Genomic DNA, 17,002 nt, shown 5'->3' on the forward strand with positions numbered 1-17,002 from the left:
TATGTACCGAGAGTGATAAAAATCAAACATCCAGCCAACAGCATGGTGTTTGGAGTGATCACTAGCGATGGCGACGTTTTGCTTCCTTCATCTTGCCACATGGCCTCAAACTCAACACGGAGCCCTACATCAAGTGTCTGGAGGAGGTAGTGCTGCCCTTGTTCAAGAGGGTGGCTGCTGGAACACCCTATGTCAGGCAATAGGACTCTGCACCATGACATACAAGCAGGAGAACCCAGGCATGGCTGTCAAACAATTTCTGCAACCACATCACTCCTAACATCTGGCCACCTAACTTCCCAGACTACAACCCCCTTGGTTATCATATGTGGGGTGCAGTTGAGCGAGAGATCAACAAAACTCCTTGTAACACCAAAGATAAACTGAAGGCAAGGATTATGGCACCATTCACCAACTCAAACATAGAGACTGTCCAGAAGAGTTGCAGGAGATTCCGAAGTCGTCTGGAGGCCGTGGTTGAAGCCAATAGCGTGTTTATTGAATTAAATTACTCTTTAGTATTTCAAAATATCTTTTTGTAATTTTGGTAAATATATCTGTTAAAATGAGATGTCAGTGTTATTTCCATTTTTGCGTCATTAGACGACAATTTATTCATCGCCCTCTGTATATATATATATATATATATATATATATATATATATATATATATATATATATATATATATATATACATAAATGCATATAAACATACACACACACACACACACACACACACATATATATATATATTTAATGTATGATGAATTTATGGAATGAAGTACCATAAATCTCATCAATTTAGTTAAGAATGTAGGAAACAAATTGTTAAAATTTAGGAGTTTAATTCTTGCAGACGATCGTTTCTTACAGAGATATAATAAAAATATTAATTTGTGGCTGAATTAAATTAAATCAATATCAGCGTACTCTTCTGTGCAGGAAAGAAAGAAACCATAATACAAGAAACTTAAAAAGAAATACAGCAGAGAAAATTGGATCTAGAAGGGTCTTATTGGTATCCATGTGAGAAAGGGATCGGAGTCATGTCGGATATTGAACCATAACTAACAGCTTCAACGGTTATTTGAAGATATAAGTAAAGAGGTATCGGAAACGTTCCCTCTAAAGATGAGTACGGAAATTATAATTATAGCTCCATATATGTGGCGTAGGGCAAGTAAGTAATAGAAATGTCCAATGGGAAGACAATACCAAATCTCTCTATATATAAACGGCAGTTTGTCTGTCTGTGTGTCTGTCAGGTTGTACCCTCACCCTGACCACGGCTTTCAACCGATTCTGATGAAACTTGACACACGCATAGCCCAATGTCATAATTCAAAACTAAGGCAGAGAAAATTTTGAAAAGTTCCCCCAGTTTTGAAAAAGATCGATAAATTCGACATGGGGTCGAGAATCTCAGCTTTTTATATGCAACATTTTCTGTTGTAGTTTTCGCAACTTGCAATCGATTTTCACCAAACTCAACTTAATTCTGACGTTAGTTTTCCATGCAATATCTTACCATCAGAAAAATCGATAAAATCATGCCATTTTGGGAAATCGTGTTTTCGCCCAAAGGGACAGCTAGGAACATCGTATACACAGAAGACATTGCAACCTACACATGCACCTTCGTTCCCTAGATAGAAAGGACTAGATTGGGATTAGTCGTTGCCTACTAGGGGCTCTTACATACCCGGGCAACGCCGGGCTATGCTGCTAGTCTAAATTAAAACTAACCGTTGAAATTAGTACGTAGTATAATATATCTTATAAAATATCTTTATAGAAGAAAGAAGTTTAGCGTGAGCAAGTGTTGTATGAGAAGCTAATACTAGATGGTTAACGCAAATAAATAGCAAAAAATAGAGGAATGAGAATGAGTTAAAGAGAGAAGATGATGTATATAAAGGAACTCATCTTTACATAAAAAAATTATATTTGGTAACACGTATTAATAATAAGTGGAGGCGCAATGGTCCAGTGGTTAGGGCAGCAGACTCGCGGTCGTAGGATCGTGGTTTCAATTCCCAGACCGGGCGTTATGAGTGTTTATTGAACGAAAACACCTAAAGCTCCACGAGGCTCCACGTGGAGATCCCTGCTATACTCTTTCGCCACAACTTTCTCTCATTCTTTCTTCTGTTGGCCTGCTCGCTTAGCCAGCGGGGTGGCGTCATTTGAAGGCTAAAACAATGCGAAGCGCACTGTGACCAGCGATGTGTAGCAACATATGATAGCCTGGTCGGTCACGTGATTAATAAGAAAGGAGAAAAAAAAAAGCAAAAACACAGAAGCAGGTATTAATATTACATTTAAAGTAGTATGTACTTGCGGTGTTTATAAAGATAAAAATTGTGAATTTAAAAATGAAGTTAGATAGACTAAAGTAAATGTAGGGGAGATAAATGAGCGGAGAAAGAGATGAGTAAAAAAAAATTTGGACAGGGGTGTGTGGGTTATACAGAAGGTGTATTTTAGTATATATATAAAAAAGATTAATTCTAAGGTATTATCTGTGAGAAGGATATAGAATGGCAGTATTGTCGTAATGGTATTCGAGTTGTAGGGGTGCCGTGCCAGTATAAATATAAGAAAAGAACTACGAGTAGAAGGGTACACGTAGGTGTTCAAAAATTTATCCTTAATATAGAAGAAAGATAATTTGATAAGGAGGAGAGTGTGTGTATGTTTAGTTATACGTGTGTAAACATGAGTGTATAGATATAGGAATTCGTGTAGATATACGATTAAGGTTTATACATATATATATATATATATATATATATATATATATATATATATATATATGTATGTATATATATATGTATGTATATATATAAACTGTACAAATACACCATACATATTTTTAAAAAAGGCACACACATATACATATAAATACACACACACAATAAATTGTGTATATATGTATGTGAACATACATATATACGCAGATACACAATTTCATATTAACATACATGTTTGTACCTACTTATATACATAAAAAATAATCACATATATACATATAAATTTACACACATATAAGATCAATACCTAGATATGCATACATGGGTGTAGACATGTAGATCACCTTAAAGTCGCACATGTGCATACATGTGTACATTAGCCAGTATTAAGATATACGTAATTATAAGGTATAGTAGCTAATAACATAAGGAAGTAATTGTTTGAATAGGTATGTAGAGAGGGGGGAGAGATAAAGAAAGGGAGCACATGGACACAGTATACAAATAAAATACAAAATGTGTTAGTATATTACATACTAAGGAAAGATATAAGTTCCTATATCCAAACGTGTGGAGGGAAAAATGTATAGAGAGGGATGTGATGAGTAATTATATTCCATAGTAAAGGATACTATATAGATATGTTTTTTTAAAATATCAGACTAAGTAAAAGATGACTGAAGAGTTACTTCAGAATAATGAATAGATATTTGGTCATGTGTTTACATGAACAAAAATTTCATCCCTAGTATTAATCAAATTGGTAGGCCTTTTACTGCAGTATTTATCCAGATGCAACAGCTCTTTTGGACTTGTGTTAAAAATACAAGTGTCAGAGAGAGGAGGGAGAGAGAACGAAAGAGCGTGAGAGAGGGGGTGAGAGAAGTAAGGAATTTGTCAGAGAGAAGTGGGAATTTACCTTTGCAGCAGTCAGCGAGATTGCGAAATACATTTCGGCTTTTGGGGGCCGTTTCAGTGGCGAGTACTTGCTCAGACGAGAATTCGTCATTTGTGATATAGAAATCGGTAAATAATTCTTGCCCGAGCATGTTGCTGGCTGTGAGTATGAGCCATTTAAAATTTCCAGATGGCCAGAATATATTTGGTGCTCTAGCTGACCACAGATGAGACGAATTTTCGCCTCTCTCTCTCTCTCTCCCTCCCCCTCTCTCTCTCTCTGATATTTATTTTGTTTTTAACGCAACAAGTTCAGAAGAGATGTTATCTCGGGACAAATACTGCTGTAACTGGCCTATCGTTAATATGTATACATGAAGCATGCTGCGTAGATGGCCAGTCACTTTAAAGTTGTTTCCTTTGAAAAGATTGTGTAATTTGCTTTTGGTAGGAAAAAAATTTCGCAAATTAATTTTAGAATGATTTTAACTAAGTAATGACGTTGACTGTAATTGGGGTGCTAAAGCAAAACCTCTTTTGGATGCACTTACGCTTCCTTTGGTGTTTAATTTCTTCATTCATAGATTCTTCTACTTTTCTTCTTGGTTTTATGAAGCTAGTAATTTCCACAATTATTATCTAATATTTCGTTGTAATAACTATCTGCTCCGTTAAATGTGGTTTTATCTGGGGATATGTCATAAATTCGTTTAAATATGTTGCAGACAAATTTCATAAAGACAATAGGGGTTCGGTAGAATTTTTGTCGATATATGTGTGTGCGCGCGTTTGCATTGATATATATATGCACACGTATATATGAATGTATGTTAGCGCACACGTACACACGCACAGGTACACACACACACACACACACACACAAGTTTTTTAGTTGGTTTTCTGTGCTTGTGTCTAAATCTTAAAATAGTGTCTAAAAGATTAACTATAATACTGCACCGTTTAGTCATAGATTACCAATTATTATTTTATTATTAAAATGGCGTCCATCAATGCTAATAGTATATGAGGCAGCCAAGCTATCGTCTCTGTGCAGTCCTATGCCTAATGTTTTGAATTTGAATTTTTTGAGTGGTATTGTCACGTTATATATGTAATTTATATAATGCACCGATCTCGCAAATATGCCTTCACTCAATCTTATCATAGTGACGTCAAAAGATTGTTGACCTTATTAAAAGAAGGAATTTTTGACCTGTGTATCTTTGGCCTGTGTATTTTTTTCCAAACTGTAGTGCTTTAGTGAAGAAGATTTTGTAAATGGAGAGATAAAATTTGACGATATCGCACTCAGTGGATTTACATTAACTTTACTCTCTAATACTACAGAACCAGCTAGCTACAGTGATTATTCTACTGTTTTGCTATTATCAGAATTTTAAAATATCAAAATTTAAAATCGTAAACGTTAGACTGCGCAAAGACGACGAGATTGCTCAGAGACCATTAATCGAGACAAATTATATAAAATCAGGAAAAGCTTATCTTGTACGTTTAGAGAACTAGCGCTTTGCACTACAATAGCTATAAATAAATATATAATGAATTTGTTACATATAGGGAAGATAATTATTTGTAAATTTGGAGAATTATGTTCTCCTAATGATAAATATAATGCAGAACCATTAAATTACCAAGTGAAAGTCCACCATTCTCGTCTATCACAAACTAAATCCTACATTGGTATGTGTGAAAGATCTTTCAAAAGTCAGTACATGAATTATAAATCCTCTTTTAAACATGCAATTAGGAGAAATACCACTGCTTTATCTTGCTCTGTATAGCAATTAAAGAGTTAGATTTCTTAGCATAGCCTTAGTCTGATGACTGAAACTAGTAAAAGAATAAAAGAATAAATGCAATGCTTGGATTCACCGTCAGTATCCTGGAGTCACTGACTGTTTCGGCTCTTACAATATACACCCTTATCCAGTCGACCTCAACTAAGTTAATCGAACTTAGGTCTGTACCCAAGCGGCATTCTGCTGACCCCATCGATTACCTTTTTTTGCAGCCAGAGCGATCAAGACATTTCTTCAGCAGCTCAACAACCTCTACGTTGTTCTTGGTGGTACTTTTTCTGCGATTTTCTGAACATCCAAGACTTCCATACGCCTTACTCAGAGTATGACCTGCAAATCCTCCATTGCCAAGCTCCACCGGCAAAAACCTTGTTCTCCATCAACTCTTGCAGCAGTCTTCTATCTGATCATGATACTTGTTTCTTTTCCTTTCTTGGTGCATAATTTCTTGGTGAATTGTCTTTATGCCAGATACAGTTAACTGTTCTTGCGGTAATATATTTGTATGTATTTGTGCGTGTTATTGCGGTAATATATATGTATGCCTTTGTGTGTGTAAAGATTTATAAACAATAATTTTATACTGAAGTGTACAGCATATAATGAAGTTTACATATAGCTTCTTTTTTTTTTTATTCCATGTGTAATCTATAAATTCTGCCTTCTATTTTCAAATAATTCATTGCTGTCAACAATTTGCTGTGATGATCTCAGGAGAGACACGACCTAGGTGAAATCCTTCTCTCACTCAATTATTTGCCAAGTGCTGGGAGACTAAATGTGGACATCATTAAAGCTAAACAGCTGCTACAGACAGACCTGGTTGGAGGTTCAGGTAAGTTTCTGCATCCAGATATTGTAGTTGCCATTGTTTGTCTGTAGATTGGCAAAAATCGATAGAACATCAAACAAAATGATTTGAGTATTATTGGGGCTACTTATCTTTACGTACTGAGTTTAGAGGTTTATTTTTATTTTTTCCGGTATTGATAAGATAAAGTACCATTGAAGCAGGCCTGTCACCAGACTTTGGTACCTGGGAGAATTTTCAGAATATTCTGGGTGGGCACTAAAGTGGAGTTTCGAAATAAGTATCTCAATGTAAATCTGAGGGTGCACCATTGAATAGTCAGAGGGAAGTACCGTCCAGTGCACCCCATTAGCGTTGGGCTTGCATTCAAGTAATGAAGTAGGTCTTTGTCAACTTTTACTCACTCCAAAATTTGAGGCTTTGTGCCTATGTTAGAAATCATCATTGCTGCCATGGCCGTGTATGGCCCACTTTCAGAGAACCAGACAAACAACGTCTTGTTCAACACCTGTCTAGGCCGACTTAACCGTTACGGAATCAATAAACCGCCAGTCAAGTGCTGAAGCTGAGTAAATCGACTGGACTGTATCCTTCCCACAAAATCGTAGTTTTGTGCTTATATTTGCAATCATTATTAATAGGATTTTTAAAGAATGATGGATTGACAGAATCATTAGAGATTTGCAGTATTTACTTATAGTTATTTACGTTCTGAGTTCAAGTCCCACGGATGTCAACCTTGCTTTTTCATTCTTGCGAAGGTTAAGGAAAAGTTAAGGGAAAACTAAAAACATATGTACTATAATTTATTGAACTTAAGTATTACAACAAGCAAAAATACAGATAGCTTTCCTTAGGCGAATAGTCTGGTGGCATGAAGATACGAATATAAGACGAATAAAAACAATATAATAATACTATTAAAGTGCACACACAAATTTAATAGGAATACATAGTAACAATCTATATCTACGAGTAGCATACTTCTTGCTCATAGAATAATGAAGGAGACAATTGAAGATCAAGCATCGTTAAATGCGCAAAATAGACCAGGAATAATTTTCCCAGAACTTTCATTTAGATTTGTTGTGTCTGGGGAGAATCATTGTTTTGATGTCCTATTAACACTCACCGGTTCGATTTCCGCTCATTTTTTTTCTTCTAAAATTTTCGTATCTTCTTGCAATATATTTTCAATAGTTGTTCACTATGGCCATTATCGGAGCTGCGTTTCTTTCTTTTTTGTGCGCATGTTTGTGCGCCAGCGTGCATGTGTATACACATATATATGTATGTATGTGTGTATGTATGTATGTATGTATGTATGCATGTATGTATGTATGTATGTATGTATGTATGTATGTATGTATGTATGTATGTATTATGTATGTATGTATGCATGTATGTATGTATGTATTATGTTTGTGTGTATGTATGTATTATGTATGTATGCATGTATGTATGTATGTATTATGTATGTATGTATTATGTATGTGTGTATGTATGTATGTATTATGTATGTGTGTATGTATGTATGTATTATGTATGTATTATGTATGTATGTATGTATGTATGTATGTATGTATTATGTATGTATGTATGTGTCAATGTATGTATGTATTATGTATGTATGTATGTATGTATGTATGTATGTATGTATGTATTATGTACGTATGTATGTATGTATGTATGTATGTATGTATGTATGTATGTATGTATGTATTATGTATGTATTATGTATGTGAGTATGTCTCTATATGTATGTATATGTAGGAGGATACTATTTGTGTGCATGTCTTTGAGCTTGTCTTTACACCACTCGACAACCAGTGCTGGTTTGTTTACGGTCTCGTAAATTAGCGGTTCGGCAAAATACACAATAGAGTACGTAACAAACTTAAAAATGAATATGTATTGGAGTGAATATTTTCGATCAAGACCTTTATGGCAGTATCCCAGCATGACCACAATTCAATGACTGAAACAAGTAAATGGATGAAGGCTGAAGCAAATTGCAACATCTAAGTTGTGTTGTTGTTTTGAACAAGGTACATAACTCTCCTTATCTTAGTATGCCTGGCTGATGATAGGCTGAGCTCCTTACTACACAATTTATTGCTTTGTTTTGAGAAAGGCATCTATCTGTGAAATCAATTATTGTCAAGCCAAACGAAGGAAACAACTACGAAGTCACTCGACTTACTTGAAACAATAGCTAAATTTCACTATTACCTTTGAAAATAAGAAATAAAAAGGAAGGACAAAGATAATGTAGTGGTAGATGTCACCAGTGGAAAGGAAAATTCTCAACTGGAATCTTTTTGATCTGCTGGCGTCTTTTATCTCCTTCATCAGTGATGACCTGGGGGATAAACAACTTGGCCATCGTAGTCATCGTCGTCGTCATCGTCGTCATCAACAACAACAAAAACATCAGGAACAACAAGAACCTCAACAAAACAACTGTTGTAAGACACCAGTGCATGTACATGTATAGCTAGGGAATCATGCTTGTATCAGAATCGTACTTGTATCTTGTATAAATGTATAAATGAGAACCAGGAATTGAGTGATTACATATCCAAATGCCTTTGATCGGATGCCTGTTCCCCCTCGGGAATAGCCAGTGTAAAATTACAAGAGCAATTGTTCCATCTTTGAGAATGATATCTATTAGATTATTATCAGTTATGCATTGATTCTCTTCTTTCTCTTCCTCTCTTTGCGTGCATAAAAGTATGAATTCACACATACATCTATTTATCACTCTATGACCGACATATACTCAACTGCATGTAAATATATTTATATATGTGTATATGCATATGCGTATGTGAGTATATATATATATATATATATAATATATATATATATATATATATATATATATATATATATATATATATATATAAATGTTTGTATGTATATATCAGTATATATGTAGATATATATTATTTCTCTCTCTCTCTTTCTTTCTGTGTATACACACACACACCCACACTCATGAAATATGCATACATATATCTACATTTGTATCTATCTATCTATCTATCTATCTATCTGATGTATGTATGTATAAACATACATATATACCTATGTATATCTATATTGGCATATGTATATGTATATATGTATGTGTGTGTGTTGTGTGTATACACATATGCATGCATTACACACATGCGCCATGAGCAAATACACGCATACACACTCGCGTACGCGCACATACGCAGGTGAAATTCCATAATAACGAAGTCGACAGGGTATAAACAAAAATTTCGAAAAATTCGTATAATGAAATTACCTAAAGACATATTTATTCATATTCTACGCAACAATGATATAATGACTAAGCATGACCGAATAATAGTTAAGACGTTCGCCTTATGATCACAAGATATCGGGTTCGATCCTTCTGTGTGACATGTTGGGCAACTATCTTTTTTTTACCTTTGCCTTGAGTCCGTCCAAGTAAAATTAACTCGACGGAAACTGTGAGGACCCCGTTGGATTGGTTGTGTCTGTAATTCGAAGGTACAGTCTTGTCACACACAGTGTCACGTTGGTTGTGCCTGATAATTATATTAAGGTCGCTCGTGTCTTTTTTTTCTTTTAATCTTTTAACTAATACTTGTTATAATCATTGGACTGCGACCATACAGGGGCACCACTTTGAAAGGTTTGACTGAACAAATTGACTTCAATACATTTTTTTTAAGCCTAATATTTATTCTAAGTGTCTCTCTTTTGCCAAACCGATATGTTACGAGACGTAAACAAACCAATACTGGCTGTCATGCGGCGGTTGGAGACAAACACGCACAACACATAAGACACTCACACACACACTCACTCACTCACACACACACACACACACACACCACACACACAGATATGTTTATTATTCTTAAAAAAGAATATTTTATCAGTGACTTCGAAGTTTTGGCCAGTTGAGCCAACGTCGGACTATATATATATATATATATATATATATATATACATACATACAGTACCATGCAAAAGTTTTCAGCCACTTTAAACTATAGTAAATTTCTACTAATTGCCGACTTGTAAGTGAATGTTTCGCATTGCGTTTTTTCACTGATGAAACATTGGTCCTGTTGGAGTCATTTCCATATCTAATCATTATATTTTGTAGTAGGGGTTCTGAATGAGAGGGGAAGACGCGAGACGACCACCAAAAATGGCCGTGCAAAAGTTTTCGGTCACCTCACATAAACCAATCAAGTTACAGTGTTTTTAAACAGAAAAATGTCTATAATGGAAATTAATTTCTAGAAGTTATTATACATTGTTAATATTTCATGTGGCTTCTCTAAGCTTGAATAATTGCTTCAATATACCTGGGAAGAGATACGTACAATTCGTTCACCATATTCACAGGTATGAGATGCCATTATGTGTGCCTGAGCTCCCACAACTCTTCAAGATTGCGTGGATTCTTCTGACAAACTCTTCTCTTTAGTTCTGTCCACATTTGCTCGATGCTATTTAAGTCAGGGCTCTGAGCTGGCCAATCTTTCAATACAGTAACACCTTCATCAGTCAGACTCTGTTGTATTGTACGCAATCTGAGACATAGAGCTCCGTCATGCTGAAAAAGTCTGGTATCAAATTGTCCTATTCAAGTTAGTTGCAATTATAACCAATTTTCTTGGACCATCACATTTTATGTATCCCCAAAGCATCAGACTCTTACCCCAAAACTTCAGTGTTTTCGTCGTGTAACGTGGGTCGTTTCGCTTTCCTGCAGGCCTTCTGACAAATTCTCGCTTATTAGTAAAAAAACGCAATGCGAAACATTCACTAACAAGTTGGTAAGTTGTAGAAATTTAAAATAATTTAAAGTGGCCGAAGACTTTCGCACGGTACACACACACACACACCCAAACACACAAACACATATATATAGAGAGAGAGAGAGAGAGGGAGGAAGAGAGAGAAAGAGGCTAAAATATTTCGTTGAAAAAAGCGGGATAAATGTTGGCACATTCACCAAACCGTGATATCTTTGCCACATACTAATTGGTCAAAATACAGTTCGTAGGATTCAGCCTGATGGGGCCTATCGGAATATATTTAAAGGACAAATTTAATCATCTCACTATCATTGTCAATTGTGGAATACGACTGTTACTACTACTACTACTACTACTACTACTACTACTACTACTGCTGCTGCTGCTGCTGCTGCTGCTGCTGCTGCTGCTACTACTACTACTACTACACTACTACTACTACATGCGTAACGCCTGAAAGTACAAGTTTTATCACAATAAATATATAATATTGTAAACTTGTAAAAGTTGTAAATAGTAAAACGTGAAAACCAGACCAGGTCGGAATTTTATTGATTAATATTCTTCTATACATAACCATACAAATTCATAAGAACGTACACAGTGAATGTACTAGGTTGACCCTCAGTTTAAGACGGAAAAAAGAGGTGGGGTGGTGTGTAAGGTTTTGAGCATGACTCTTCATCAGAAAGGGAATAGCGGAAAGGTCCGTGCCATCTTAAGGCATTAGAACACTGGGCAGTTGCCCTGAAGCTCCGCGGGTCTAGGGACCCAATTCTGATCTATGTCTGTTGTAGCTTGCTGTCAATAAATAGATATTACATGGCCCAGTACATTAATGTTCCCAGGGGCCTACTATGCTGCTAAGGTGTCTCTGACGATGATTGTTTTCAGTTTCCATCTCCCAAATCCACTCACAAGGCTTTATTTAGTTGACCTGGGTCTATAGTAGAAGACACTTTCCCAAGATGCCACTCAGTGAGACTTAACCCAACATAGTTTGGAGGCAGAGTCTCAACCATACAACCAGGAGTATCTGTGGAATACTCAGGTACTTATGCGTTAATTGGAAGACCTCTGCTCGTACTGACACGTGGTGCATCTTTGTTTTGCAGTGCTTCTCCCTTTTTAGTCAATTTTTGCGATTACTGAAACGAAGGAACAGCGTGCTTCTGTGAGCTTCTGTTTTCTGCTGGAGAAAACGGCAGCCGAAACAACTGTCATGCCTCCAACAGCTTACAAGGACGCTGCCATGAACAAAATACAAGTTTACAAGTGGTTTACACGTTTTAAGAATGGTCACTTATCGCTTGAAGATCAACCTCGTTCAGAGGAACCATCGACCTCCTAAAGAAATGAAAACATCATGAAAATTCCTGAGCTGATCTTGGAGGACAGTCACTGAAAAATTGACGAACTTGTTGATATGACTGGTGTGCCCTGGAGCTCCTATCAACGAATTTTGAGCGAGGAATTGTAAATGAAAAGAGTTGCAGCAAAATTTGTGCCTCTCTTGCTCACGGAAGATCAAAAGCAGTCACGACTGAATGCTTGTTGTGAACTGAAAGGACAGCTGGAAGTCGATCCGGACCTGTTTTCAAAGGTCATCATTGGTGACGAAAACTGGTCCTACAGAATTTGGAGATGTGGAAGAGGTGAAGAAAAAAACGACAGAGGCATTAAAAGGCATCACTTCGAGGAATTTCCAGCACTGCTTCAAAAAGTGGAAAATGCATCTGGACCAATGAATTGCTTCAAATGAAGAATACTTTGAAGGCGATAAAAGTGTAGAGATGTAAAACTAAATGAATAAAATAATATTGCAAAATTCTGGTTTCTTTTGGGTACCCCCTCGTATGTAGGTGTGTGTGTGTGTATGTATATATGTATGTATGTATATACGAGGAGTATTTGTGTATCTCGTATGTATGTATGTATGTATGTATGTATGTATGTATGTATGTATGTATGTATGTATGTATGTATGTATGTATGTATGTATGTATGTATGTATGTATGTATGTCAGTTATTATTCAGTTTTATTTCAAGATTTCTTGCCAATAAAGAAAGAGCTGGTTTCTAACCAAGATTCAAGGCTCCTTCATCGGGGTTTCAACAACAGCGTATTTGAGCATGTATCCGTGTATATGTTCCGTATTTGGAGTCAGTGCCTATGTAGGTTTGAATGTTTTCTTCTATGTATGTATTTTCGTGCACTTATTTGCACGTCTAGACATGCGCGTATACACTTAAATGCTAAACTTCTAGAAAGTTTTACAGATTTTTACAGTTTCGTTGATGACTTGGATCCGTATTTTTTCGAATCAGCTTTTTGCTTTCTGGTTTTGAGAAGCCTAATTTCTCAAGATTGATATTTAGGCAGTGTGTTACATTACCCAGTGTTCCAATAATTACAAATATAAATCTGAAAGTGTAACTCGGGTAGAGTAACTGTAGATTTCTCAGTAATTAATCGTAGGTGTTTTCTTTTTCACTAATCTTTAGCTTTATATTTACATCTGCTGGGCAGCTGATTTCCACGACTGTACACAGTTTCTCTTCTCTGTCTTAAATCACTGTCTGGTCCATTATTTTGCATTTTATTGAAGTTTTCTCTGAGACATTCCACCAATACTCCTCATTATGAGACGTTTTGGTCTCTACCATATTGTGGGTTATTGTTTCTTTGGTCTCATGATTATCCTTCGCTTTTCTCATCGTGGCTTAAACTGTAGAGGCTAACACAGTTTCCAGTCAGTGAGTTGTGACCATACAGTGCTGCACTAGCGCAGCTAGGGTCGGTAGGGGCACTTTTAAAAGGGTGGTACTTTTGGGTCTGCTGTAGGCAATATGTTTTTTGTGGTGTCCCGGGGCGGCAAACGGAAGGGCCGCCTCGTGTGGCACACACCCTAGCTACGCTAGTGCTATGCTGGGATACATTAAAAAATGTAACTCGTATATTTTTATACTACTTCTATCTAAATTTTATTTATTTCAAATTTTCACACATATAAACACTAGACTGTCACTTACATACCTTTGTATTTTCACTTCATGAGTGTTTACTGTTCATATCCTTACTATTTCGGTGCTGTGCATTTTTCAGCCGGCAAAACATTTCTGTCTAAACATTATACCTTTTTCTATGTTCTTTTTTTTCTTTACGCAGATCCATTTGTGAAGGTAACTCTGACCATCAATGACAAGATCATGAAATGTAAGAAAACTACCTGTAAAAAAAATACAATTGACCCAGTTTTCAATGAGTCGATCAACTTCAATGTATCGCCTCGTCAGCTGGCGAATGCAAGTCTAGTTGTGTCCGTGTGGGATTATAACTCGAAGAGCAAGGACGATTTCGTTGGACGTATTGTTCTCGGTAAGATGGCTACAGGTCCGCATGAAATTACGCATTGGTCTCGTATGGTACAGTCACAGCGTTCGGCCATCGCTCAGTGGCATTCACTGCGCACGCGCCAAGAATGTGATGCCGTCTCAGCTGCATCAATTGCTGTCCCTTGAGACTTAGAAGACATTGAAACTGTTTGTAATTGCACGTCCAGAAATCATACTGATATATATAAACACAAATAGACTAAAACACACACATGCATATATACATGCACTCTCTCTTTTTCTCTCTCCTTCACCTTCTCTCTCTCTCTCTCACTCTCTCTCTCTCTCTCACTCTCTCTCTCTCTCTGCTTAAGCTATCTTAATAATATATGGCACTAAGGACATACCCATCAAACAACTACTAAAACTATCACCTATACCTCAAAAGAGCAGTAACACGGTCATTAAAACTATCACTTATACAACACCATTAAAGTAACCTCTAAAACTATGACCAATACAATAACAGAACTACTACACCAACTCAATCGCCAAACTACCACCTATAGAACACTAAAGCATCACCATTAACACGGTCATTAAGACTACAACATCACTACTAAAACTACCGCCTACACAATGACTGAACTACTACTATATAGTAACACAACTACTAATACTGTCACCTACGCAATAACGTTGCAACACCACTAGTACAGTTAATCCAACCTATACAACAGAACAACTACAGCACTGACTGCAACACTACTTCCCTCCACACCCACAACACCAATACCTCTACTTCTAACACCACCACCACCACCACCACTGCTGCTGCTACTACCACCACTACTACTACTACAACAACAACTACTGCTGCTGCTACTACTACTACTACTACTACTACTACTACTACTACCACTACTGTCAGCAACAACAATAACAGCAAATATAACATGTATAATCAACACCATAGTAGTATGAGCAACTTCAAAAATGTGTGTCAATATATATTTCAATGTTTGTGAGACCTTCTTGCTCTCCCCCTCCTCCCCACTCTAGTTAGCCCTCACCTATCTAGTCTCCCTACATTCATATGTTGAGTTAGCTCCTCCTTGCTGTAGTTATCTAAACTCTCCTTTTAATATATTCAGAATGAATCTCGTATCCTGTATTTCCCTGTATTTATATTCCTTGTGGCTTTCTCAATCTGTTGGTCACACAAAAGCTGAAACGTGGGCAGGTATTTTACCTGCCAAAATATATGGTCAGTCATTTCATTTGCCAAAGATAACAAAGCACTCCCTAAATACCCTGCAGTCTTAAAAATCTCAAATAGCAAAAAGATATAAGCTATAATCAGGCTTTTCCCTAAACATGTAAATCAACCTTAAGAGATTGCTTCTTAATTTCTTGCAATTATAAGGTGGCAAGCTGGCAAAATCGTTAGCACGCCAGGCAAAATGCTTAGTGGCATTTCGTCTGTCTGCACATTCTGGGTTCAAATTGTTTTTCATCATTTTGAGGGCTCAATAAATTAAGTACCAATTGACCACTGAGGTCAATGTAATCGGCTAGCACCCCCCCCCCAAAATTCCTGGCCTTGTGTCAAAATTTGAAACCAATTTCATGCAATTATCTCCCCTTTTTCTTTGAGAGTCACTAACTATTGCTGTCAGAATATTCTTTTCTGTGCCCGACTAAGAGGGAAATTTTCCAATAATTAAGAGCTTTTGGTATATGACATACTGCATTAATACATCACTCCTAAAGTTATTAGTCTTAGATACATTATATCTAAATAAAATAGGATGGTCACAGGTGAAAACTTTTGATCATAGGATTGTTTGATCAGGACTGACCTGGGACTAATTAACTACAATTTCCTCCCTGGATATTATTTCTGTCTCCTCTCTGTTAATTGCATTGCTTGTTCATTGCTTCTGCCTCAGCTCTTTTAATTCATTAGTGGCATTACTGTTTACTTGATACTAACACCAGATCATTTTAACTGTTTCACATCTCATAGAATTAACACCATTCCTTCACTCACCACACTTAATTCAAAATGGTGGTTATGTTGCTGTTTGTTCATTTCTACTCCTAGTTTATTCAACTTTGGTCACAAGTTGGTGAGAGAGAACTTCTTTATTGTCATTTGACTTGTTCAATATAATCATCCGAAATGTCCTTTCACAAACTCCCTTCCATAAGTTTTAAGCCCTAAATATCAAAACAACATATGGTGAGGATATAAGAATGAAAAAATGGCAAAAAAGAAAAACCAAAAAACAAAACAGCAAAGGAATCAAACAAGACTGCAACTCAGTTTCAAACATGGATAGAAAATTGTTCACATTACTTACACTGCTAATATTCTTGTGAAATGCATGAATGTCTTAACTTCATATTTACTGGCTACTCAAAGATATAAAGCTTTTGTTCTAGCAAAAAGAAAATAATACTCTCATAGCATATGATGAGTGACGTAGAGAAGAAGATAAAATACACATTTCGTGACTATACAATGCAGGTTCTATCGGTGGTTGAGAAATATTTTACGCTAT

At 36.3% G+C, this 17,002-nt stretch overlaps 1 protein-coding gene across 1 annotated transcript in view; it reads left to right on the top strand.

Annotated features, from left to right (window-relative positions):
- Window positions 1-16,744, top strand: part of LOC115212329 (synaptotagmin-17) — a 44,036-nt gene extending 27,292 nt beyond the window's left edge. Inside the window, exons 3-4 of the mRNA XM_029781192.2 lie at window positions 6,185-6,305; window positions 14,269-16,744. Of these exons, the coding sequence (XP_029637052.1) occupies window positions 6,185-6,305; window positions 14,269-14,621 (474 nt within the window). The 3' untranslated portion in view covers window positions 14,622-16,744. The remainder of the gene's footprint in view (window positions 1-6,184; window positions 6,306-14,268) is intronic.
- The last annotated feature ends 258 nt before the right edge of the window (window positions 16,745-17,002 follow it).

This window comes from Octopus sinensis, linkage group LG5 (genome assembly GCF_006345805.1).
Source record: "Octopus sinensis linkage group LG5, ASM634580v1, whole genome shotgun sequence".
Classification (NCBI taxonomy): Eukaryota; Metazoa; Mollusca; class Cephalopoda; order Octopoda; family Octopodidae; genus Octopus; species Octopus sinensis.